Genomic DNA, 25,271 nt, shown 5'->3' on the forward strand with positions numbered 1-25,271 from the left:
GTTCCAGGATTGTCTCTTATGTAGTAAGAAATTAAGTTTCCTATTATCATACTTCTCTCCTGTGAGCATAAATATCTGATATCTTAAAATTATAAAGAGGATGGAAAGTAGATTCATTTCTAAGCCAGGTTATGTAATTTCTTATCATAAAATTTAGCATTTTTTAAATACCACAGTTAAGACGAATATAGCAAGACTTTTGTCTAGTATTATGCTATTGTTTTCTTTATTTTGGAAACATTTCTCTTTTATTAACTCTCATTCAGCAAACTGGCTCCTAATTAAGTTGGATCTTGTAAAGACTTGTTATAGTGTCTGGTACACAGTAGGCACTGAATAAACTGGGAAATACAAAAATGAGTGGCATCTAGTCCAGCCCTCCTAGTAGGGGAAAGACAACAAGTACATTTTTTAAATGCCATTAAAAAATGCAAGTAATCTGGGCGCCTGGGTGGCTCAGTCGTTAAGTGTCTGCCTTCGGCTCAGGTCATGATCCCAGGGTCCTGGGATCGAGCCCCGCATCGGGCTCCCTGCTCAGTGGGAAGCCTGCTTCTCCCTCTCCCACTCCCCCTGCTTGTGTTCCCCCTCTCTCTCTGTCTCTCTCTGTCAAATAAATAAATAAAATCTTTAAAAAAAAAAAAAATGCAAGTAATCTGTGCAAGAAGAAACTCTTTCCAGCTAAGAGGTCTCTGAGGAAGTAGCATTAGAACTGCTGTTGGAGGGCACCTGGGTGGCTCAGTTGGTTAAGCAACTGCCTTCGGCTCAGGTCATGATCCCGGAGTCCTGGAATCGAGTCCCACATCAGGCTCCCGGCTCAGCAGGGAGCCTGCTGATCCCTCTGACCCTCTCCCTTCTCATGCTGTTTCTCTGTCTCTCTCTCTTTCTCTCAAATAAATAAATAAATAAAATCTTTAAAAAAAAAAAGAACTGCTGTCGGAGTAATGCACTGAATTTGCAAGGGCAATGATAAAGCACAAGAAGAGTGAGGCACTGCACATTAGGAAATCAGTATGAGCAAGGCCCAGAAATGGTAATACATGTTCATGAATCAGCAAGAATTTTTTTCTTTCTTTTTTTTTTTTAAGAGAGAGATTGCATGCAAGAATGGGGAGAGAGATGAGGGGAGAGAGAATCTTCAGCAGGCTCCACACCCTGTGAGGAGCCCAATGCAGGGCTCTATCTCATGACCCTGAGATCATGACCTGAGCTGAAATTCAAGAATTGGATGCTTAACTGATTGAGCACCCTTGTGCCCCACACCTGAGGAATTTCTTAAATACTTGTTTATAGATGCCACCCCTAGAGATGTCTGGCTAGGAGGCCTGGGATAGGGTCCTGGAAGTTGTATTTTTAAGTATAATATGCCATAGGTGATTTTAATTAGTTTGGGATATTCTGGCTTAAATCAGAGATGGATATTGATCCTCCTCTTATACCCAAGGCAGATAGCAGTAGTTGATCATGATCTGCTGTTTGCATCAGCTGGGGAGAGGTGTAGAGGCAGTGGACTCCGCTTCAAGTTCTTATGCTAGTGAAAATGATCCAAAAAGGAAATAATTACTTTCCAAAACCTCTTTAATTTTTATACATTAAAAAAATGAGGTGGAGCAGTATGAACTGACTTGAAAGTCTAAATCTTAAACAAAATACGTATAGGATTTGTATGCTGAAAACTACAAAATACTGATAAACCAAAGAACAAAATAAATGGGAGAGACACACCATGTTCATTAAATGGAAGACTCAACGTAGTAAAGATGCCAAATTGATGAACAGGTTTAACACAGTCCTTACCAAATATTTCAGCAAAAAAAATAGATTGTGTATTAGTTGGTATGACTGAATTAATCATCTTAGTTGTGATAATTGTATTGTGGCCAGATAGGAGAGTGTCCTTAAGAGATACACACTGAGGGACCCGTTGGGCTCCCTGCTCAGCGGGAAGCCTGCTTCTCCCTCTCCCACTCCCCCTGCTTGTGTTCCTGCTCTCGCTCTCTCTCTCTGTCAAATAAATAAAATCTTTAAAAAAAAAAGTAAATAAGGTAGACACAGACTGGGAGAAAATATTTGCAAAAATATATCTGACAAGGAGTCTGGGTGGCTCAGTTGTTAAGCGTCTGCCTCCGGCTCAGGTCATGATCCCGGGGTCCTGGGATCGAGCCCCGCATTGGGCTCCCTGCTCCACGGGGAGCCTGCTTCTCCCTCTCCCACTCCCCCTGCTTGTGTTCCTGCTCTCGTGCGTGCTCTCTCTCTCTCTCTCTGTAAGATAAATAAATAAAATCTTTAATATATATATATATATCTGACCAAAAAAACCTCTCAGAATATACAAAGAACTCTTACAATTCAATAATAAAGCAAAAAGTAGGCAGAAGAATAGATGATTCATAAAGGAAGAGAATATGCATAACCAGAAAGCCCATGAAAAAGTACTCAAATCAATAGGGAATGCAAATGAAAACCACAGTGAGATATCACCACATATCTATCAAAATGGCTAAAATCAAGAAGACTGACAACACCAAATTGTGGAGCAACTGACTGATACATTGGTGGGGGAATATAAAATGGTACACTCTGGGAAAAGTTTTGACTTTCTTACAAACACCTACCCTTTAACCTAGAAATTTCACTCATATATTTACTCAAGAGAAATGAAAATAAATTCCACAAAAACACTTGTGCAAATATATTCATAGCAGCATTATTTATAATAGCCCCAAACTGGAAATGACCCAAATTACCATCGGTAGGATGACTAAACAAGCACACTACTCAGCAATATAAAAAGGAAAGCACTGCTCTACTCAACAAAAGAACCTAGACACCAGAAGTACATACTGTACGATCCACTTATATGAAGTTCTAGAACAGTCAAAGCCATGGCGAAAGAAAAATGAAAATGAAAGTGGCTTCCTCTTGGGCATGGGGCGGTGGGGGTTTTCTAGGGAATTTTGTGAGGTGATGGAAATGTATCTCAACGGGTGTGGGTTACATAGGTGCATCCATTTATCAAAAAACGTACAGTTTAGATTATTGCATTTGAGTGAAAGTAAATTTACTTCTGAAAGATCAAATGGAGAGGTGAGGAGTAGGTACACATGAAAATGGCAGCTGTTGAAACCAGGTGACAGGTATTTTAACTTTGCACAAGTTTGAAATTTTCCATAATAAAAAGGAGGGGAAGTGGGCCAGGAGCCAGAGAAATTTGGGTTGGAATCTTATTCTCATCCCTCTAGCTGCAAGGTAACAGCCATGAACCTCTATTTTCAACATCTGTAAATGAGAATAAAGATAAAAATCACAGTTCAGGACAAGTAAAGATTAGGACTACTGTGCTTTGTTAAGGAGGTAGAGAAAACCGCTTAATCAATTAAATCAGTCTGGAGAAGGGCAGTTTCCAGAACAATAGAAACCTGGATTAAATGGCAAATACGGAGTTAGACTCAGTAACTCTAACCCAACAGGCATTTGAAATCCACTAGATACTGTTATATTTTAACCCAAATTTCAGATTTCATATCGTAACTATCTTCAAATATTGCAAGATAAATAGATGAATGATAAAAAGATTATTTATTATCCATGCTAAAATTATCAATCCAAATCTATAACCACAAGGAGACAATGAGTAGACTAAATGAAGACAGGGTGCCACGGCTCTTAATTGGGGAGCAGGTGAGGGTAAACATTGTAAATCGTTGATTAGAGGGTTCTGTAGACCCCAACTAGAAGGGAGGATGGCAATATAAACAGTGGAAAGGGCTCATGGTGTGGTATGAATCCGTAGAATTTGGTGGCATGATAGGAGGTTTAAAAGCTTATCAGGAAGACCATGTTAGGAAAACTAGACCTTAGACTTTGCCTAATTAACTTCTACTCATTCTCCTATCTTAAAGATTCATTTCCTTGGGGAACCTCTTGACCACCTCCCCCTCCCCAAGTTTAGATCTGATTGTCTTATACCTTCACAGGACCATATTTTATTACTTCAAAATATTCATTTATCATAGTTGATCATTGTTTACTACCAGTCTTCTCTCACTAAGTTATAAGGGAGAGGGAGGGTCTGGTGTGGCTTTACTCTCCACTATCTTCCAAGTGCCAAATTTAGTGCCTGGCACAAAACAGGTGCTCAATATTTGAATAATTCTTACATCAAAGAGGAAATTAAAACTGTCAATCAAACTACTTAGGAATTAAGGACAGAATATTAAAATGTCCTGAGGACTATGGGTAAAGCTATTCTCAGGGGGGAAACTCATAGCCTAAGTCCTTTGATTTTTTTATTATTTTATTTTCTCAAAGACTTTATTTATTTTAGAGAGCGAGTATGCGTGCCCATGTCCAAGTGAGCAGGGGGAAGAGTAGAGAGGGATGGAGAGGGAAAAGGAGACAATCTCTAGCAGACTCTGGGTCGCTGAGCACAGGGCTCCAGACCAGGGCCTCCATCCCACCACCCTGAGGTCATGACCTGAGTGGAAACCAAGAGTTGTGCGCAAACCCACTGAGCCACCCAGGTGCCCCTAAGTCCTTTTATTTTTATTTAAAGATTTTATTTATTTATTTGACAGAGAGAGAACGAGAGCAAAAGGGCAGGAACACAAGCAGGGGGAGTGGGAGAGGGAGAAGCAGGCTTCCCCCCCAGCAAGGAGCCCGATGTGGGGCTTGATCCCAGGACCGCGGGATCATGACCTGAGCCGAAGGCAGACACTTAATGACTGAGCCATCCAGGCGCCCCAGTCCTTTTATTTTTAAATAAATTAACTGAACATTCTATTCAAGAAATTAGGGGGGAAAAGAAGAAAAAAAGTAATAACTTGAATCAAAATCACTAGAAGTAATTTTTTTCTTAAGATTTTATTTATTTATTTATTTGACAGAGAGATGGAGAACACAAGTAGGCAGAGAAGCAGGGAGAAGCAGACTCCCCGCAGAGCAGGGAGCCCGATGCGGGACTCAATTCCAGGACCCTGGGATCATGACCTGAGCCCAAGGCAGACGCTTAACGACTGAGCCACCCAGGTGCCCTAGAAGTAATTTTTGAAAAGGCCAATAAAATAGTCAAACTACTGAGGTGCTGGGTGGCTCAGTCGGTTAAGCAATTCCTTCAGCTCAGGCTCAGGTCATGATTCCAGAGTCCTGGGATCCAGTCCCCCATGGGCTCTCTGCTCAGTGGGGAGCCTGCTTCTCCCTCTGCCTCCCGCTCCCCCTGCTCGTGCTCTCTCTCTGACAAATAAAATCTAAAAAAAAAAAAAAAAAGCTTAAAATAGTCAAATTACTGGCAAGAATAATCAAGGGACAGAGAAAACCCAAATGCATAGTTTTTACAATAAGTCCTAGAACAACAGATGAAATAAATTTAAAATATGGTAGATCACTATATACAACTCTAACCAAGCATTAGGACATCTAAGTTAAATGGACACTTTCCTAGAACAATTAAAAGGCCCAACATGGATTCAAAAAGAAGAAAATCTAAATAGTGTACTAACAATGATGAGTATGAGAGTTCATCATACTATTTTGCTTATTTTGATTTTTAAAATAAAGTGTTTAAAAATACGCTTTCAGGAAGTAATGCTTTCCCCTCTCTAGTGATGACTACATTTGCTCAGCCCCTGTCCCATACATAAAACTGGCCAATAGTGTCTGCACTCCAGCAGTCTGAGAGCAGCTGTCTAGCATGTGAGTCAAGTGACACACAGGAAATCTCCAACATCAAGAGAGGAGTCCCAGATGGAACCCACCAGAGTCCGGGTTAGGCGATCAAGGAGGTGGGGGACCGAGGACGCAGTTTTTCCTCACGCAGAACCCAACGCGCCTGCGCAGGGTAGACACTGCTCCACCCACAGCTCGGGGGCGGAAGCACGGGCGCCCCGAGCCACGTGGTCGCGGGCGGAGGGGGGCGGGGCGCGCGGGACGTGCTGCCGCGTCGGCACCAGCTGAATGGGCGGTGGCGGAGCATGTGTGTGCCGCTGAGGCTGCCGCGCGCCCGGGACGCGGAGAGTGCATGCCTCTCCCGGGCCAGACGGTGAGGCCGGAGAGGACGTGGCGGCGGCGGCGGAGGGGAAGAGCAGCGGGAGACAGGCTGGGCATCCCTCTCGGGGGCTGGAGGGCCCCGGCTTGGCGGGGGTTATGGCATCGCTTGCGGACCGAATGCGAGGCAACGGGCGCATCGCCGCTGGGCTCCTGCTCAACCTACTGGTGTCCATCTGCATCGTGTTCCTCAACAAATGGATCTATGTGCACCACGGCTTCCCTAACATGAGCCTGACCCTGGTGCACTTCGTGGTCACCTGGCTGGGCTTGTACATCTGCCAGAAGCTGGAGATCTTTGCCCCCAAAAGTCTACCGCCTTCCAAACTCCTCCTCCTGGCCCTCAGCTTCTGCGGCTTCGTGGTCTTCACCAATCTCTCTTTGCAGAACAACACCATAGGCACCTATCAGCTGGCCAAGGCCATGACCACGCCGGTCATCATAGTCATCCAGACCCTCTGCTACAAGAAAACCTTCTCTACCAAAATACAGCTCACGCTGGTGAGTAGCTTCAGCTTCGCAAGGCACACCTTTAACAATCCACCACCTGGACCGTCTTTCTCCCCGGGAAATTTGAATGTTTAACCTTGCGCCACGCTCTTTCCCCATCATCTTGAAATCCACAAATGAGTCATCTGTGACCATGTGAACCTCAGGCTTATTTGGGAGAGGTGAAAAAAGTCATCTTGGCACTCTGTCGGGCTCCTAGCCCAGGAGAGTGTGCTTGTGTGAGTTTTAGTAACTACTGTTTGATGGAAATCCTTAAATGCTGTGATTGGTAAGAAAAGAAAGCTGTATTGCGTTACGCAATTCAGTGTATCGGAATATCTGCAAAATCTCAAACTGAAAAGCGGCCCTCCTTTGACGCAGGGGAATCAAATCATGTAAACGTTAAAGGTTCAGCATAAAATATGTCTCCGAATATGTCTGCAGCGACATACTGCAGAGGTTTCTGTGTCTTTAAATAAAAGGAGATGATAATTTTAGCACTTAATGATTTACAGTATTTAAATTCTTTTTTTTTTTTTTAAAGATTTTATTTATTTATTTAACAGAGAGAGACATAGCGAGCAGGAACACAAGCAGGGGGAGTGGGAGAGGGAGAAGCAGGCCTCCCGCAGAGCGGGAAGCCCGATGCGGGACTCGATTCCAGGACCCTGGGATCATGACCTGAGCCGAAGGCAGACGCCTAACGACTGAGCCACCCAGGCGCCCTACAGTATTTAAATTCTTAATGCTTTTGTTATACGTTCATGCTTATATGTTGTTTAGGCACTAGTTTGGGGGGGTCCATTTACTCCTCTGTGCTTGCAGGTCGTATGTGTTTGTTGCAAATTTAAATGCATTGACTCATTATTTTACCCAGAATTTTAAGTAGAATTAAATATGAATATAAATATAGAATTAACATATTTCACTTTGAGGAAATCGGTTTGTTTTATCAAATGGAAAAAAAAATCCATTTATAGAGGTTCACTGTTTCCCAGTGATGTTTTTATGATTAACCTTGTAAGACAACATGAAAGGAATACTAAGTTTATGTCTCATGAATTTAATCTAAACAACATTTGCCTCTTTTTCTTTACAGATTCCTATAACTTTAGGTGTAATCCTAAATTCTTATTACGATGTGAAGTTTAATTTCCTTGGAATGGTGTTTGCCGCTCTTGGTGTTTTAGTTACATCCCTTTATCAAGTGGTTGGTAATTTTTTTTTCTTTATGTGCCTTTTTAGCAGATTTCATAAATTTTGAAGCTGTATCCCAAGGTTTAGAAAATACAGTATAGAGACAATAGGCTGTTGGGAAGAAAGCATAATTGCATAAATTGTCTGACTCAAGGTGAAGAGAAGAAAGGAGACAGAGAAACTTGGGTGTATGATGCTCACCAAATACCTCCCTACCTGTTGTAAGTGTATAATCCCCATGCTTAACAATTTGATTTTGGGGGGATGCTATAGCATTACCTGGGAAATCTTAACAAAATGAGTAGTAAGACTTCATACTTGAAACTGAGAGCTTTGGTTAAATTTATGACTTACTCTTTAATGACAAGATTACTGTGAAGGAACGAATACCTTTCCAAAATTGGAACAGGAAAGGAAAACTTCAGATTTATAAATCTTTGCCTCAAAAAATCTGCTGCTGTTACAACTTGTATGTCAGCTTCCAGTGACTTGTCTGCATCCGTATTTTCTAGCAATGGATATTTCACTTCTGGTACTGTCGTAGCACGGTACTTTGCCTACAGCAGGCACTCATTAAAAATTTGTGCATGGATCCACTTACTTCATTACCATAAAATCTCAACAAGTATGGTTTTTTGTTTCTTACATGGGGGGAAAAATAACTTGGTGTAGGGTGCAGTGAAACAGTATTTTCTCTATACTGAAAACCTTGGACTGGAAATTCTGGGTGTGCCTGCATGGGGAGTCAGAGCCGCAATGTGTAACCAATATTCTCTTTTCACAAATATCTGCTGGTTATAAACTAAGGCATTCTTGTTCTGCATGCTACAACTTTAAGAATACAGCCTTACATCTGAAACTTTCTAGTACTGATCATTTCAGAAACATTGTTATATAAACATTGTGGGGCTGAGTACATTTTTAAGTGGGAAGAAGCAGTGTAAATAAGAGACCAGTGTCATGAAAGGACGGAGCACCCACTCAGTGCTGTCATTTGGCTCTAAGATATTCTGTCTTTCACTACAGAGAGGAATGAGAGCAAGCTCAGCCTTGTGCTTTAAGAAGATTGTACTTAGATGTACTTCAGTGAGTTTAAATTTTGTTACTAGATACAGTAAGTGAACATTCCTATTTGTCTTTTTTTGTTAAACAGACCTTTTCTTTTTTTTTTTTTGGCCCAGGAGGGATTAACTGTTTATTAAGCATCAGAATTTCTTGTATTCCTTACGCATAATTTCAACTCCGCTTATTCACTGTCCTTGCCAATATGACCATTTTTTTTCCCCACAAGTCTCAAAATTGCTGTAGATTAGAATCAAAGGATTCTATATTCCTCAGGTACATATTTGAAATGGGATTGCCTAAGGAATGGTTGTGGACAAACTAATAGGGAGAGTTTTCTATTATTAGTAAACAGTAAAAGTACTGTTAAGGAATTAGGTGTATTCCCCAAAAGTTCATTTTTTAAAAAAGTTGTATTTTCCCATTGTATCCAGCTGTAATTCCTAAGTTATTTCTTCTTATACTGCTAGGGCGTTAAAAGGAGTTAAAGGATGAGTGATCAGGTATTAGCTTTAGTTGTGGAAAGACAGTTGATGCCCTTATTCATTCGTTTAGCAGACATTCCTTCTGCTTGATGCTCAGCCTTGAAGATACAAAGATGAAAAGCAGCTAAAATCCAGCATTGTAGAGACAGTCGCTGTAGAACCTTAGCTGTAGACAGCCAGCCACAAGCAGCGTAGCTGAGGGTATGAGGAGAGTTCTGAGGAACACCCGAGAGGAAGTGGCAGTTCTTCAAGGGGATGATGAGGTAAGACTTTATGGAAAAGCTGACACTTTAAATGGAAGGGCCCACAGGAGTTTGTTTAGCAGAGAAATACAGCAGAGGTCTTTCTTTGCAAAGATGTGTGACAGGATGGAGCGTCTTTGGAGGACTTGATGGATTTGGTGAGACTGTAGTTGCCTCGTGGAAGGCTGAGGCTTACGGGTGGGTGAGACCAGATGGCACGTGCTAAGCAAGTGTGCCCTTTATCTGCAGGCGCCAGGAAGGGGGTTTAGATAGGGGAGTGGCTTGATCGGTCCCTGTGTTTCAGCGAATTAACTCTGGTGGCACATGATGGGTGAACAGTCAGGAGGCTCTCCACGGTTCCAGGGGAAGACAGGAAGGCACTGAGCAAGACAGTGATAGAGGCCAGAAACCTTTTGGAGGAGGAATTAGCAGGACGGGACCGAATGTAGAGTGAGAAAAGTAAGGCCTCTCATCCTTGGGGGAGATTAGGTCTTTAATTATGGGAGCAACAGTAAGTAAGTACTGAGTTGGTTTTAGAACAGTCCCTGCAGATCGGGTAAGTGAAGGTGGCCGGTAAGCTGTTGACATTTGGGGATTAAGGATGCCCTGAGAACGGAGGTCAGAGCTGGAGATGTCTTCTGGTGTAAGTGAGATCAGTCAGGGAGATAAAAGAAAAAGGCCAGACATCTACCTTAAAAATAGTAAATGAAGGAAGACGTGAGTGAGGAGACAGTGCAGACCAGAAGTCAAGTTCCCCCAGGAGAAATTTGCCGGGCCCGCAGAGAGCCCCGTCAGGCAGAGCGCAGAAGGGTGACCTTTGGAGGTGACGGTGCCCTTTGGGAGAGCAGTTGCATTTAGAGCGATGGCGGGCAGAAGCCAAGGTGCACAGAGGGAAAGTGGAGGCCCTGAGAAGAGCCACCGTTCCAGGCAGCTCTACGGCAGGCACGCAACCGCCTGGGGAGGCTGCTAAAGAAACCGAGGGCCGGGCCTCCACACTCTGCAGCCCCCCCCAGGAGCAGGCCGTGGGAGAATCGATTCTTTGTCCTTCATACTCACAGAAGCCTCTCAGTTAAGGCTGGCGGGAGTATGTTTCAAATTTCCTGCTCTTCTGTTTTTGTCCTGGTGAATTTCTGTAGCCTTCGAGTTTATAGAACAGGATACCCAGATCTACAGGAAAAAGAATTATGTAGGAGCAGTTATTCAAAAGCCTGGCTGTTCATGCCAGATCTTATTCAAGCAGCCTTGTCAGGCTTTCTTTAAAGCCTTCTTTTTAGTCATATTTGCGAAACATTTTGAGGACTGATGGGATTTGAGGTGTTGGTTCTCCTGGATGACATAGTCCTTTATTTTTTTGAATCTTTTTAAAAGATTTTATTTATTTTATAAAAAGAGAGAGCATGGAGTGGGGGGAGGAGCAGCGAGAGAGAGAGAGAGACAAGCCAGCTCTGCACTGAGTGTGGAGCCCAACTCAGGCTCTATCCCACGCCCCTGAGATCATGACCTGAGCTGAAATCAAGGGTTGGACACTTAACTGACTGAGCCACCCGGGCACCCTCTGAATGATGTAGCCTTTTTTTTTTTTTAAAGATCTTATTTATTTATTTGACAGAGAGCACAAGCAGGGGGAGTGGAAGGCAGGCAGAGAGAGAAGCAGGCTTACTGCAGAGCAGGGAGCCTGATGTGGGACTTGATCCCAGGACCCTGAGATCACATCCTGAGCCGAAGGTAGACGCTTAACTGACTGAGCCACCCTGGCACCCCTGAATGATATAGTCTTTTAAAAGGATTTGCGATTATTTAATTTCTTCAAGTGTATTGGATTACCCACAGAAAAATCATCCACAAAGAAGAAAATTCCTTCTGCCATTGATTGATTGTTTTCTAACGTGAAGGAAAAGGCCTCACATACTTTTCTAGCCACCCACACTGGCAGCCAGGGTAGCTGAGGTTCCTGTCAATCCCTAATTAGTCTGCCCCGCTCACCCCCTACTTCTTTTGGGGGGGTGCAGTTTTAGAAAGAAATGAAGTCTAGCACTGCATCTCTGTTCCTGCTTATCACCTAAATTTCCATTCTTGTCTCCTTTCCCCAAGATCTCTGATAACTCATGGGCCCCTGTGTGAATTCATGGACTTGCTCATTTACTAGGGTTGGCAGGGAAGAGGATATTTTTTCTCCTTCTTTATAAATACTGAGGAGAAAATAGATTGACATACACTGAATTTGTAAAGCTCCTTTCATCCAAGGTGCTTAAAGGACATTTGTATACATTATTGATCTTTTTTTTCTAATTGATCTTTGGAGTCTTGTAGAATAATTAGGCATTTCCTCTTCCCCCAGCCCTGCCCTAAGTTCCCATCCCTGTGACTAGAGTCGCATCTTTTGTTTACTAAGCGGTGGTATTTTTTTCCTACCTCACGTGTTTTGTCTCCCGATTTTCAGTGGGTAGGAGCCAAACAGCATGAATTGCAAGTGAACTCGATGCAGTTGTTGTACTACCAGGCCCCAGTGTCCTCCGCCATGTTGCTGGTCGCCGTGCCCTTCTTTGAGCCAGTGTTTGGAGAAGGAGGAATATTTGGCCCCTGGTCAGTGTCCGCATTGGTAAGTTCTGATTGTTTTGCTGTCTAAGAAACAAGAGAATCATCCCTCTGCGATTAGTGCGATTTTTAGTTTTCCGAGCACGATCTCAGACCCATTCTCACACTTAATCTTCATAATTACCCTTGAAGGGAGGCAAGTGAAGGATTATTTTTCAGATGAAGAGACTGAGACGAAGCATGTGTGTGTGTGTGTGTCTGTGTGTAATTTTATACACATGGAATCATGTCATATATGCTGTTTTTATCATGGATTCCTTTTCCCCAGCCCTGCTCCCCACACGCATTCAACATTGCATTTCCCCGTCTCTGCCCCTGGAGGTAAGTCATGTTAACATTCTAGTGCATGTTCTTCCATAATTTCTCTGGGCTATCCATACCCACATAAATAATACACACACACATGTATATACATAAATTAAACATTTGTTTCTTTGACAAAAGTGGAATCATAACAAATAATTTTCTGCATCTTGCTTTTCTCGCTTCATATCTCATGCTTCAGAGCATTCTGTTCAGTGTCCATATAATAGATCCAATTCTTGACCCCTGTGAACAGTGTTGCAGTAAACATCCTTATACATATGTATTTAGGAACAGGTACTTTTTTTCTTTTGGAATAGAGTCCTAAGAGTAGAATTGCCAGATCAAAGGGAAGTGTACTTTGGGGACATTTTAAGTTAGAAAGTATAATCCCCCTCCTTAGGGAAGGAATTTCTGCTTCCTGCAACTTTAACCTTTGGAACACAGTCCGTAGAAAAGGCTTGTTTGTTGGTGGGGTTAATTTATCAAACCTACATAGCCCTTACTCTATCCCAAGAACTACTCTAACACTTTGCAAATGTTAACTTATTTAATCCTCATAACAACTTTATTAGGTGGATACTATTGTTATCCTTATATTTATGATATAGGATGAGGAAACTGAGGGACAGAGTTAAGTAGCTGACTCAAGATCCCACAGCTGGTAAGCAGACCCAGAGCCTGAGTCCAAGCATGCTGGCTCCAAAACTCTTTTTTTTTTTTTTTTTTTAAGATTTTATTTATTTATTTGACAGAGAGAGACACAGCGAGAGAGGGAACACAAGCAGGGGGAATGGGAGAGGGAGAAGCAGGCTTCCCCCCGAGCAGGGAGCCCGATGTGGGGCTCGATCCCAGGACCCCGGGATCATGACCTGAGCCGAAGGCAGACGCTTCACGACTGAGCCACCCCGGCGCCCCTCAAAACCCATATTCTTAAGCGCTCTGCTCTACTGCCTGTGAGCAGAATGCTGGTGGTTTCAAATTCAGATACTTTGCATATAACCTTTTTTCCACAGTAGAAATCACTTGTCCGTCTCTCAGATAATATTTTCTCTTGATTTTACAAAAGCTCTAGCCATCTTGGTTACCTGGTCTTCAAACTCTTGCAGCACAGATACCTTAAACCAGGAGGGTGCTTTATGCAATAGGCCCCCTGACAGATTCGAAGAAGAGAAAAGCAACCCCCAAAAGTCAGAGGAACTAAGAACATAGCAGTCTGAGTCCGCTGAATAAGAACAAGTCACCTTCGTTCCTTAATGTCCCTAGAGGGCATTGTTGCCTCAAAGTAGAGCATGTAATTGTGTTTTCAGTGACCAGCCAAGTCATCAAGAAGTACGTGTGTAACATTCTGTCAACTCAATAAAATTAACAATGGTATACTTCTAGAAACAGTTTTTTAAGTCTTTAATGAACAGGGTTCTCTTAGTTGAAAATATAACGGACCTCACTGTTGTAAAACGAATGAGGCATTACTGTTTTTACCTAAATAGGACACAAACCCAGCTCCTTTAGTCTTCCTGTGACCTCGGTGATCTAAAAGTTGAATGAATCTTCAAATAGGACATATTTTCTTTATTTTTTTATTTTTATTTCTTTATTTCTTTAAAATTCTTTACTCTTTTTTTTTTTTAAGATTTTATTTATTTACTTGAGAGAGAGAGAAAGCATGAGCAGGGAAGAGGGAGAAGCAGGCTCCCCGCTGAGCAGGGAGCCCGATGCGGGACTCGATCCCAGGACCCTGGATCATGACCTGAGCTGAAGGCAGACGCTTAACAGACTGAGCCACCCAGAAGCCCCAGGACATATTTTCTTTTGAATTTAAATTTCTCCGCGCGGGAGGCCTGCTTCTCCCTCTGCCGCTCCCCCTACTTATGCTCAGTCTCTCTCTCTGTCAAATAAATAAAAATCTTAAAAAAAAAAAAAATGTATGTAAAGGTCAATGTGGCATCTCCTATAGGTCAAAAGTGTCTCCTTACTAATTAAAGGCCTACTTATTAAAAAAAAAAAAAAACCTTAAATCTCTTAATAATTCAAATCATAACTGATATTTTAACTAAGGTCTCTTATTTTAGAAGTAGAAAATGACTTTATAACTTTTTAAATACAGCAGTGGGAAAGGTTTGGACAGATGTGCTATGTGCACACAGAGGTTTTTTGTCCCCCATCCTCAGCCAGGCCGGTTTCTTCACGTCGCACTCACATGTCTTGTGCTTTCTTGCCCGCATGCTTTGGCCCCTACTGTTTCATCTGCTTGGAATCCTACCCCTTGTTCTTTCTCTAATCTGTACGTACATTCAAGTTCCAAACACTCACTCCCTCCCCGAGCCCCAAATGATGTCTCCTGCCTAGAGATTCATAAAAAACCTGTTGTGTGTTTGCCTGTTCATGAGGCAGCACTCAAGACTCTTTTTATCTATTTCCTGAGCTCACTGTCTTTCATGTGGCGAAGAGGTAGCGTAGCAGAGAGGGTTACACACACGGCCTCCAGAACCAGGCTGCCCTGGGCTTAAATCTCAGCCTTACCACTTACTACCGTGTGATCTAAGGCAAGTTGCTTTTCCTCTCTCTGTTCGTCTGTAAAAAGGGATAATAGTTTACTACCTCATGGGTGTTTGTGAGGATTAAACAAGTTAGTATATGTAAAACATTTAGGACAGTTGTTGTCATGTAATAAGTACTGTGTAAGTGCAAGCTATGATTATCATGATTTTTAGTATGTCCTCAAGTGGTTTCTAAGCTCTTTGAGGATAAGACCCTATTCTGTTCCTCAAAAGCTATGGCCTAGCTTTATAGATATCCAATGAATGCCCACTGATTTAATTTAAATAAGAATAAATATGAGCAGGGCGCCTGGGTGGCTCAGTCGGTTAAGCGACTGCCTTCGGCTCAGGTCATGATCCCAGGGCCCTGGGATCGAGTCCCGCATCGGGCTCCCTGCTCTGCGGAGAGCCTGCTTCTCCCTCTCCCACTCCCCCTGCTTGTGTTCCCTCTCTCGCTGTGTCTCTCTCTGTCAAATAAATAAATAAAATCTTAAAAAAAAAAAAAAAAAAAGAATAAATATGAGCAACTAATTGAGAAATATCTGGAAGGATACGTGCAAAGGTATTAACAGTGGTGGGTGGTTAGGATTATAAAAAGTCCTTACATTCTTTTTGCTTATCTTTATTTTCTGATTTTTCTATATGGAATATATATTACTTTTATAATTAGAAATTACTACAAAATAATTTTTCTTCAGATGGATAAGAAAAATGAACCTGGAAATTCACGGTCAGGCAGGATGTTATTGGAGAATTTTCCATTGCATTTTGTAGACAAAATTATATTTCTGCATATTATTCATTCTGCTATTTTACCCTCAATTCTTGCTGTCTCTCAAATGGATTCTTTTAAAACTCTTGTTCTTAATGGTGGTTATTTAACTTTTTAGAAATGCCTAATGAAATGGATTTTTACTTGATGACTATAATGATCACAACTGCTTTACATTAATGATTCTTTGGGTTTATTTGTAGCTTATGGTGCTGCTCTCTGGAGTAATAGCTTTCATGGTGAACTTATCGATTTATTGGATCATTGGGAACACATCACCAGTCACGTATCCTTTTCCTAGTAACTCACAAATGCATAGTCTTTTATATTTTCCCAAACTCTGTCACATTCATTTCCTTCTGGGAGTCTTGCACTTACTATTACGTGGCCTACACTGAGTAGCTAGACTAGTTTTCAGTCTTTTCCTTTATCTTTCCACACTAGACTGTATGGATACTTAAAGAAAGGTGAGCCAGGGAAATGGGTTAGTTTTCTGTCTCACGAAGAGTTTTTTATTTTCTTACGCGGTAAGTGACCTTTTTCCCTTATCAAAATCAACATAGAACACCAAGCCTGGTACATAGTTGAATTAAATAAATACTTGTTGAGTGGATAATGGAGTGGATGCCATGGTTTTTAATCACTTTGCAGTCTCTATAGTGATAAAGTACAGGTACAGCCAATCCAAAAACAAAAGATAACTTCAGACCATTGACATCTGACTTTTGAATATGTTTTTGTACTTATTTGGATATGGGTGTGCCTGTTTTTCTCAGTATCACTTCCAATCAAGAAATGAAATCAGGCCTTAGAGGTCTGAATCATTTTTAACATTTTGCTTGTCATTCTGTTTCTCTTCTCGTTTCACTCCATCTCTACTCTTAAGCAAAGGCAAAGGATTTCCCCAAATCAGAGATAGTTTAGAAACATTGTATCCAAGTGTGCTGATTTATTTAAGTGAGTGAGAACTGAGATGTCAGCAAAGTAAAAAAGCAGCCTATTTGCTAACTATAATAAATACCAACAACAGTTATAATAAGAATAATTTTTCTAAAAAAACCCCAACACTTAATAAATGTTTTATTTTGCACCAGGCACGTTGGAAAGAAACACCTCAGGTGTATCAGGCATCAAACTCTCAAAGCAGCTCTGTGAGGTAAATTCTATCACTGTATTTTGCAGAGCAGGAAGCAGAGGTGCAGAGAGGTTAAGCAACGCGCTTACGGTCCTATAGCTGAGAAGTGTGGTGTCCATATTTGAACCCACGCGGTCTAGTCCCAGACCTTGTACACCATGCTGCCAAATCAAGGCACCCAGTGATGTGCCCTGATTAAGAACATTCGCTCAACAGATATTTATTGAACCCCCACTATAAACCATGCATTGACTTAATAAGTGCTTACATGATGAATATCTACCGTATGTTGGGTCCTGGAGATACAGTAGTGAGCAAAGATGCTTGCTCTCCCAGATTTCAATTCTGGTGAGGGAGACTATAAACAAGAAAAACATTTAAGTCCACATATACGGTGTGAGATAGTGTGAAGTGCCAAGGAGAAAAAAGGAAAGCAGGAAAGAGGACCTGAAATGTTGGCGGCCGGGTTGAAACTTTAGAGGGGGCAGTCAGGAAGGGGACTTCTGAGTGAAGACCTGGCGGAAATGAAGTCGCCCCATGCAGATCGGGATGAAGAGCGTTCCCGGCAGAGGGAGCAGCAGGGAGGCCCTGATGAGCACCCAGGAGGCCTCGTGGTTGCAGCAGGGAGAGGCTCTGAGCGGAACAGGGCGCCGGGCTGAGCAGAGCTTGTACCTGAGTGAGATGGGAAGCCGTGGGCGCTTGGGGCGGGGAAATGATATGATTTTACCTACGTTCTAATGGGATCACTCTGGGCTACTGAGTTGAGAGTAGGCTGAAGCAGGGTGTTTCAGCCTCAGTGCTGTCGACCTTGTGCGTTGGACAGTTCTTGTTTGCAGAGGCCGGTCCTGCGCACCGCAGGATGTTTGGCAGCATGCCGGCTTCCACCCACTAGATGCCAGTAGCGCCCCGTTTTCCCAGTTAAGACGGTCAGAAAGGTGTCCAGACCTTGTTGGTGACAAAATCAGCCCGGTTGAGAAGCACTGCACTAAATGAGTGCAGTGCGCTGCAGAAAGGATGGTGGTTTGGAACCAGGATTGGAGCCTGGGTATGTTTTCAAGTAGCACCAACGGGCTTTGCTGACAAGTCGGAGGTGGAGAATAGGAGAGGAAACAGGTTGGCTCACGTGGCTCGGGCCTGAGCGCCTGGTAGGATGGCACTGCCATCTGCTGACATAGGACAGCCCGGAGGAGGTTTGGGGCCGGGGAGTTGGGGGAGAACAAGCCTGAGAGTTCAGGGTCGGCGTCTCAGCCGCGGCTCTTCCAGGGACAGTCAGGTGTCCTGTGTAGATGCTGTTTAAAGCGGTGAGGCTGGTGCAGGTCACCGAGCAAACAGGTAGAAGAAGAAGAGCCGCCCAGAGATTGGGTCCTGGGTCACGTCCGTGTTGGCTGCTCCAGAGCTGAGGGGAGCTGGCAGCGGAGGCCGAGGAGGGACGGCCGGGGAAGGGGAAGGAAGGCGTACAGGCCCCCCCGGGGGAGGCCGTGTTGATTGGCACTGACAGGTCACGCCTAGGAAGGCTGGGAATTGAGGAGGGGGCTCGGGAAGGTGGAGGGCGCCCGTGTTCTGACAAGAGCTTTCTGAGCGTCCAGGGGAAAGCCTGACTGGAGCAGAGAGGGGAATTGGAGATACCGGGTATAGACCGTTCCTTTTGCATTGAATTTAATATGTATGTGTTTATTTTTTACCTCACTGAAGAATTTTCTTTAAATTTGCCTTCCCTCTCGTATAACCACCTTCCACGGAGCATGAACTACTCTAAAAGAGAGGCTGAGGAGTAAAGAAACACTGAGGTGTTAGAACCAGTGTGCTTTGAGATAGCTCACCATGGGAAACGAAGCCGTCTACTAATGGGTAGAATTAACGTCCCGGGGAAGGGCCTCTGTCTCTCGGAAACCCCGTCTAGTGGGTCCGGCGAGCGCAGGTCCCCTGGTGACGCGGCCGGCGCTCTCCCGCCCCGAAGGAGCCCGCGGAGGCCAGAGCCGGAGGCTTGCGGTCAGTGAGGGTAAATGTCATGCTTAATGACAGGGGGTGACACACGCAGGTAGCATAGCGCCCGGCGTGTCACCGATGCTCAGTCTCACTGCCTCCCCTTGCCCCTTTTCCCTCCCAAACGGAGGCATACTGGATGTGTTTACCTTGAGTCTGCTATCTGGTGCCACACACATCTCCCTCATTTGCCAAGGGAAGTTTATTAGAAATAGCACTATAAAACATAATCATAAATTGCTGGGCAAAATAGCTTCTCTGTGCCTTGTTCTGAATTCCTTTTCCAACCTTATAGCATAGCCCCTTTGCTCTTCTCTGGAGAGAGAGAGTTGAGATAGTTGAGGTAGTCTCCCGTCACCATTGCTGAAGCCTACTGAGAAAACTAGGATCGACCCAGACCAAAGTTCTTGTTTCTCATATGGTGGCGGGGGTGGGGGGGGCAGGGGGCGCGGGCGCGATTCAGTCTGTGCTTCCTGCAGTTAGTTCTTCCAGCCACGGGAAGGCTTCGCGGGCGTGCGTGTGTGTGTGAATGTAACATCTAGCTTGTTTTTCCTTCTCTCTGTGTGTGTGTGTGAATGTGTGGATATCACAATCTAGCTCGTTGGTTTTGTTGATCCTTAGCCAAAAAACTCAGCTATAACATGTTTGGACACTTCAAGTTCTGCATTACTTTATTTGGAGGATATGTTTTATTTAAGGATCCATTGTCAATTAACCAGGGTCTTGGCATGTTATGCACATTATTTGGCATTCTCGCCTATACCCATTTGAAACTCAGTGAACAGGAAGGAAGTAAGAGTAAACTGGTACAGCGTCCATAATTGGGTTTTGGTGGAGAAAAGAAAGCCACCCCAAGAAGATAAAAAAGTGTTAATTCAGTGTGCAAGTTACTTTCAAAGAGGAAGAAAAAATTATATTGCAAAATTCATTGAATGATGGTTTGCAAGAAGTAGGACAAAGGACATTTTATTCATAAATAGGACTTTCTCTTTTAGAGTACCTCTAAGACCACAGCTCCCTGCTTCTTTTCAAAGATTGATTATATGAAGTCTCTAGGATGGTTTGATTATGCCAAATAAAATACGTGAAATTGAAGTTCTATAATAGTGACAGAGGGATCCAGATCACTGTACTACCAATGTGTTGTGGTTTGTAGGTGTCCATACCCTTCTAAGGAAGGACAGGGAGGACTCCTCTGCTTGCTCATAGGTGGCCCCCAGTGTGAGCTCTTTTATAATTTCAGCCAAAGCGTTCAAGTCAGAATTTAAATCTAGCATTTCTCTTTTAGTTGGTTTAGTACAACTTCCTGCTTATTTCGCTTACAGAAATGAAATATCAGTCATAGAAAGCAAAGTGTAGAAGAGAAGACCCTAAGAGAAAATCCAAATCTAAAAGTACCATATTTCCAGTAGAAAATTGATATAAGAAGTTACACATTATCCAGAAAACTACGGTTGCTATAGGTGTTCGCTTGTTTCTGAGCTCTCAGTGAACTCTAGAAACTGTATGTGACATTGAAAAATAGAATAGCTGCATGTTTAAATGGCCCAAAGAGGAGACGATGCATGGAACTGAGCAGGTGTCTTATCCTGTTCTGTTGGCCTCGTTGAGCATTTCATGTTGGTCATTTCTTACTACCACCTCCCTGCTATCACCCCCTGCCTCCCACATTGGAGGCAGGCCTGGAGCTTTCTTTGGCACTAAAGGCTTTGTAGTGAACTCTCTTTCTACGGTGGCTGAGGAAGATTTTCATGCAGCAAGTCAGGGTAAATACTATCCAAACATTAAGGAGAAACTTGGTGAAAATATGAGGAAAGATTTTAAAGAGAAGTAGAAAATAGTCAATATTTAATCAGCTCCATTAGTTTTTAAAGGGATCATTTTTAAAAATTAGGTTACAAGGGAAATACAGGGTTTCCACTTAAGGAAATGTAGTGTCACACATTTCCTTGCAAAATGTGTTTCTGCCTTCCAGCTTCTTGATAGTTGAGCATTAAAAGCTGTTGTTAACTTCTCACGATAAATTGACTGAGACAGTCCCTCTTGTAATAAATCTTTTAAAAATATTACATATAAACTTTAAATGAAAAAACAACTCTTAAGACAAAGAGCCACATATAAAAAATAGACCTTTTAGGGTTTTTTTTGTTTTTTTTTTCCTGGCCTGTTTGAAAGGAAAAGCCTCACTGAAAATCTGTTTTGACAGAATTTCAAACTATCGGTCAGTTATCAGGTGACCAGTATGTGTGATTTTCTGTTTTTGTTTTAAATATTCTTTGGTTCTCAGTTTCTAAAGATATATTTTATTGTGCTAAGAATTATGAAGCAATCTGTCTTACCAGATGAGTCTCAGGCATTATGTTTGTCTAAGAAATGTTCTCTGTGTGTGTTTAATATATAATTATTTCCCCAAAGCTGGAGAAAAGTATTTCTATGCAGTGAGGATTATATGACTTCTGCACACAGACAGCTGAGTTGATTTGTGCTATGTGGAAATTCTTTTAACTATAAATACTTGGGGGGTATAATCAATGTTGGGGCGGGTTATAATAAATGACTGCTGTCAATAGGAATGCAATAAAAAGACTGGAGCAAGATAGGGTAAGGGTATGTGTATATAGAAGTGAATAAAATATGTACTGGAACTGGAGTCTGATCAACGTTTTTTGTCCTGAAGATGATCTTCGCACCGAAAAGGAAATTCCTTGGGGAAATGACCAGGCCCAGTCACAGAAACAAACCAGAAACAGTGCCGTGGATGAACACCCACTGTCCTTTTGTTACAGATGTAACTGTACTGGTTTTTAATTCTATGTTAAATGGCCGAACTTCAGTTTTTATCTGTTACAAATAAAGAGAACCTGATATTTTTACTTTCATGTTGTGTGTCAGAACTTTTTGGAACCAGTGAAAGAAGGATAGCATCTGTGTGTATTTGCAGTGGTAATGCTGGTCTGACCAGCTCCCAAAAGTGTAGAATCTAATAAAACAAAATTCTCATGTTATTTTAAAATAACCCAGGGGCACCTGGCTGGCTCAGTCAGTGGAACATGCAACTCTTGATCTTGGGGTTCTGGGTTCGAGCCCCATGCTGGGTGTAGAGATTACTTAAAAAAAATAAAATCTTTGGGGTGTCTGGGTGGCTTAGTTGGTTAAGTGTCTGCCTTCGGCTCAGATCATGATCCCAGGGTCCTGGGATCGAGTCCCGCGTCGGGCTCCCTGCTCAGCAGAGAGCCTGCTTCTCCCTCTGCCTTCTGCTCCCCCTGCTTGTGCTCTCTCTCCCTGACAAATAAATAAATAAAATCTTTAAAAAATAAAAGCAACAGCATTCATCGGACATTCCACATTGACTCCATCAGTAAATAGTTGTTAGGTGAATGAATGTACAGAATGGCCAAAGGTGAAAGTCGATTAAAAGAATGGAGACCAGTTTTATTAGATATATTCTGTTTTGCATTTCTCTTTCCAAACTTGAACTGGGTTATACTTGCTAAGCTCAGGAATATAATGATAATTTCATTCACTCAGCAGAAGTTTACTGAACATATGTGCCAGACCTTCTACGAGGCCCTGTGCCAAAACAGCCCTGTATGCCCTATGATCTTAAACCTCTATCTAGTAGAAAAGATAGACATTAATGAAATAAAAACAAAGTGTATTTATGATGACATATTCAGATAAATGCTAAAAACATAATTCTCTAGAGCATATAACGAGAATGTGGCCCAGAATTGGCTGTCAGTGAAGGTGTCCATGAGGAAAAGATGACTGAGCTGAGCTCTGATGGAATTATGGAAGTTAGATAAGTAAAGGGAGGGGATTGCATTCTGGTGAAAAGGAATAGCACATGCAAAGGCCCATTGGTTGGAGGAATTATGATGAGTGGAACTGCTAACAGGACGGAATAGAGAGGCTACATTTCAGGGAGGGGAGGTATGGTGTGGCATGAGAGGAAAGGAAGGCTGGCCTCGGACCATAGAACACCTTGCAGGCATGTTAGGAATCAAGTATGAGCAAGAGGGAGTGTTCTAAGTGTTGTCGCAGTCAACCCCTTTGTGTTGAAACTAATGAAGGCGAACCAGAGGGATGCTAGGAGACCATCTGGGAGACGTTGTACTGAGATGTGATAGCTTGGAGGGCTGGTGGCGGTGGCAAGATGATAGACGTGGACAGATCCAGGAGAATTTAGTAGATGGCATCAACCCGGCTGGAGATGGATTGGAAATGGAGGGCACAGGAGGAGGTGAAGTCAGGAATCACACTGATTCCTAGATCTGGTTGGTGTCGCTGAGAGAGAATGGTGCCATTCTGTGAGTTAAGAAACACAAGACAAGGTGTGGCAAGGGAAGGAGGAAGATGATGAGTTAATACATAGCCATCTTGATTTTGAGGCATCTTTGAGACATCCAGTTAAAAAATGTTAATCAAATAATCAGATACACAGGTCTAGAAGTCAGGAAGTGTTTTAGTTGGAATGGAGATAGTACGTGGGGAGTTTACAGGGTGTGACTGATACGGATGAAAACACAGATCAGGATGGGCCTGCCTAGGAGGCCCGTATAAAACAAGAAGACCATTTACAGCCGAGCCGTGAGGAACTCCAGCAAACACTGGTGGAGGAATATAGTTCTGAGAAGGAAGAAAAAGAGGTAGGAGGGAGCCGAGGCTAAGATAATGGGAGAGAGGGTGGGCAGATGTGACGGCACTGCTGAGAGGTTAAGGTAGATGTGTACAGAAAAATAACCATTGCGTTTGCTGGCAATTCACTGTTGACCTTAGTAAGGCTGTTTCCGCGGAGTGATGGTAGCAAATGCAGATTGGAGAGGGCCGGGTCGGCGTGTGAGAACATACGGAATCCTCGAGTATCGACAATTCTGTTGCTGTTGCAGCATGCGATACTGAGTGCTGGTTGACATGAGCAGGGGGCTTTTTGTGTGTGAGTCTATGACCATAATGGTAATTTATTATAAGTAAAATTGTAAAGCGCCAAATACCCTGAGTAACTCTGCAAGTAGTGCACATACTTCTTTCTGTAGCAGGGATGATGTGTGGTCCTGAGGAGGAGTTTCCTTTTTCGCTCCTGAAGGTGTTTTTGAAATATGGGTTGCTATTAATAAGATCAACAGTTACTTTTACCAACTGCCAGCATGCTTTGGGAAAAAAAAAAAGTTCGCAAGCCCATTAAGGGATGATCAGTTATGCATTTTTGGTTTCTATTACTGCAAGATAACCCGGCCAAGAAAAAGACCAGTCCAGTCTGGAGCTAGTGCGGCTCGGTGGAATGGGTGAGCCTGGACGCCAGGATCGTGGGTTCGGGCCCAGCCTCTGCCATCACATAGACAGCCTTTGACTGTGGCCTATCTTGCTTGACTCTTGGTTCTCAGTTTCTTCATCTACAAAATGAGGGCTTAGATCCAGATGATTTCCAAGGGACTCTTCATCTCCAAAATCTCCTGGTTCTGCTTTTTCAGATTAAAATTTCGATTTCTCATTTGTTTATGTTGAGAACAGATTTGATTAAACGAGAAAGGTTTTGTTTGACCCTTGTAAGAACTCTTCTTGTTCATGTGCATTTTTTTTACTGGTGGATTGTTTTTAGAAAGTATATGCAAGGGGCGCCTGGGTGGCTCAGGAGTTAAGCGGCTGCCTTTGGCTCAGGTCATGATCCCAGTGTCCTGGAATCGAGCCCTGCATCGGGCTCCCTGCTCCGCGGGAAGCCTGCTTCTCTCTCTCCCTCTGCCTGCCGCTCTGCCTACTTGTGCTCCCCCTCTCTCTCTCTCTCTGTCAAATAAATAAAATCTTAAAAAAAAAAAATGCAAAACATTAAATGTAATTTATTTTCATATTTGTTATGTTAGAGGACATATGATTTCCTTTGATTTATCAAAATTGCTTCACACTTCATATGAAGTCCTTAAGGGGTAAATTATTGCCAACTCACCAAATTATTTATGGCTGTTTGAGGGATTTTTTTTTTTTAAAGATTTTATTTATTTATTTGAGACAGAGAATGAGAGGGAGGAGGGTCAGAGGGAGAAGCAGACTCCCCGCCGAGCAGGGAGCCCGATGCGGGACTTGATCCCGGGACTCCAGGATCATGACCTGAGCCGAAGGCAGTCGCTTAACCAACTGAGCCACCCAGGCGCCCTGAGGGATTTTTTTTGTATATGCAGTTTTTAATTTGGAAAACAGCACATCACCCAAACCATAGTAATTCACATTTTTCTATTTAATTAAAAATCTCATAAATACTATGTACCCCACAAGAACAAGACTGCTTATTTATTTAACCAGCCAGGATTATGCCCTCCTTTTTTTTTTTTTTTTTTAAGGACTTTATTTTTTTAGAGCAGCTTTAGGTTCATATGCATTTTTAAATGTTGAATTTTTATTACCCATAAAAATTCTTTTTTGTTTGTTTTGTTATTT

The 25,271-nt window shown here is 42.7% G+C and overlaps 1 protein-coding gene across 6 annotated transcripts; it reads left to right on the top strand.

Annotated features, from left to right (window-relative positions):
• The first annotated feature begins 5,921 nt into the window (after positions 1–5,921).
• Positions 5,922–21,721, top strand: SLC35E3 (solute carrier family 35 member E3). Of its 6 annotated transcripts, none has more exons than XR_014145767.1 (7): positions 5,922–6,540; positions 7,628–7,738; positions 8,752–8,811; positions 11,955–12,113; positions 12,378–12,430; positions 15,928–16,010; positions 16,288–16,340. XR_014145767.1 is itself a non-coding variant. In XM_081822045.1 (6 exons), exons 1-6 carry the CDS (start codon positions 6,139–6,141, stop codon positions 16,310–16,312), a joined length of 840 nt encoding a protein of 279 aa, XP_081678171.1. In that variant the 5' UTR covers positions 5,924–6,138; the 3' UTR covers positions 16,313–16,340. The 6 variants fall into 6 exon arrangements, 4 of the variants coding, with proteins under 4 accessions (XP_081678171.1, XP_030891121.1, XP_030891120.1 ...); XR_014145766.1 differs by lacking the exon at positions 16,288–16,340 and adding an exon at positions 19,477–19,670 and having other exon boundaries at positions 5,923–6,540; XM_081822045.1 differs by lacking the exon at positions 12,378–12,430 and having other exon boundaries at positions 5,924–6,540.
• Positions 21,722–25,271: the final 3,550 nt, after the last annotated feature.

This window comes from Leptonychotes weddellii, chromosome 5 (assembly GCF_054177405.1).
Source record: "Leptonychotes weddellii isolate Sample4059 chromosome 5, ASM5417740v2, whole genome shotgun sequence".
Classification (NCBI taxonomy): domain Eukaryota; kingdom Metazoa; phylum Chordata; class Mammalia; order Carnivora; family Phocidae; genus Leptonychotes; species Leptonychotes weddellii.

Excerpts from the sequence above, each read along its gene's own strand:
- SLC35E3 (XM_031035260.2), top strand. The coding sequence starts at position 6,139 with ATGGCATCGCTTGCGGACCGAATGCGAGGCAACGGGCGCATCGCCGCT. Across the intron at positions 6,541-7,627 it reads CCAAAATACAGCTCACGCTG|ATTCCTATAACTTTAGGTGT; the intron begins GTGAGTAGCTTC and ends TTTTCTTTACAG. Across the intron at positions 12,114-15,927 it reads CCTGGTCAGTGTCCGCATTG|CTTATGGTGCTGCTCTCTGG; the intron begins GTAAGTTCTGAT and ends GTTTATTTGTAG.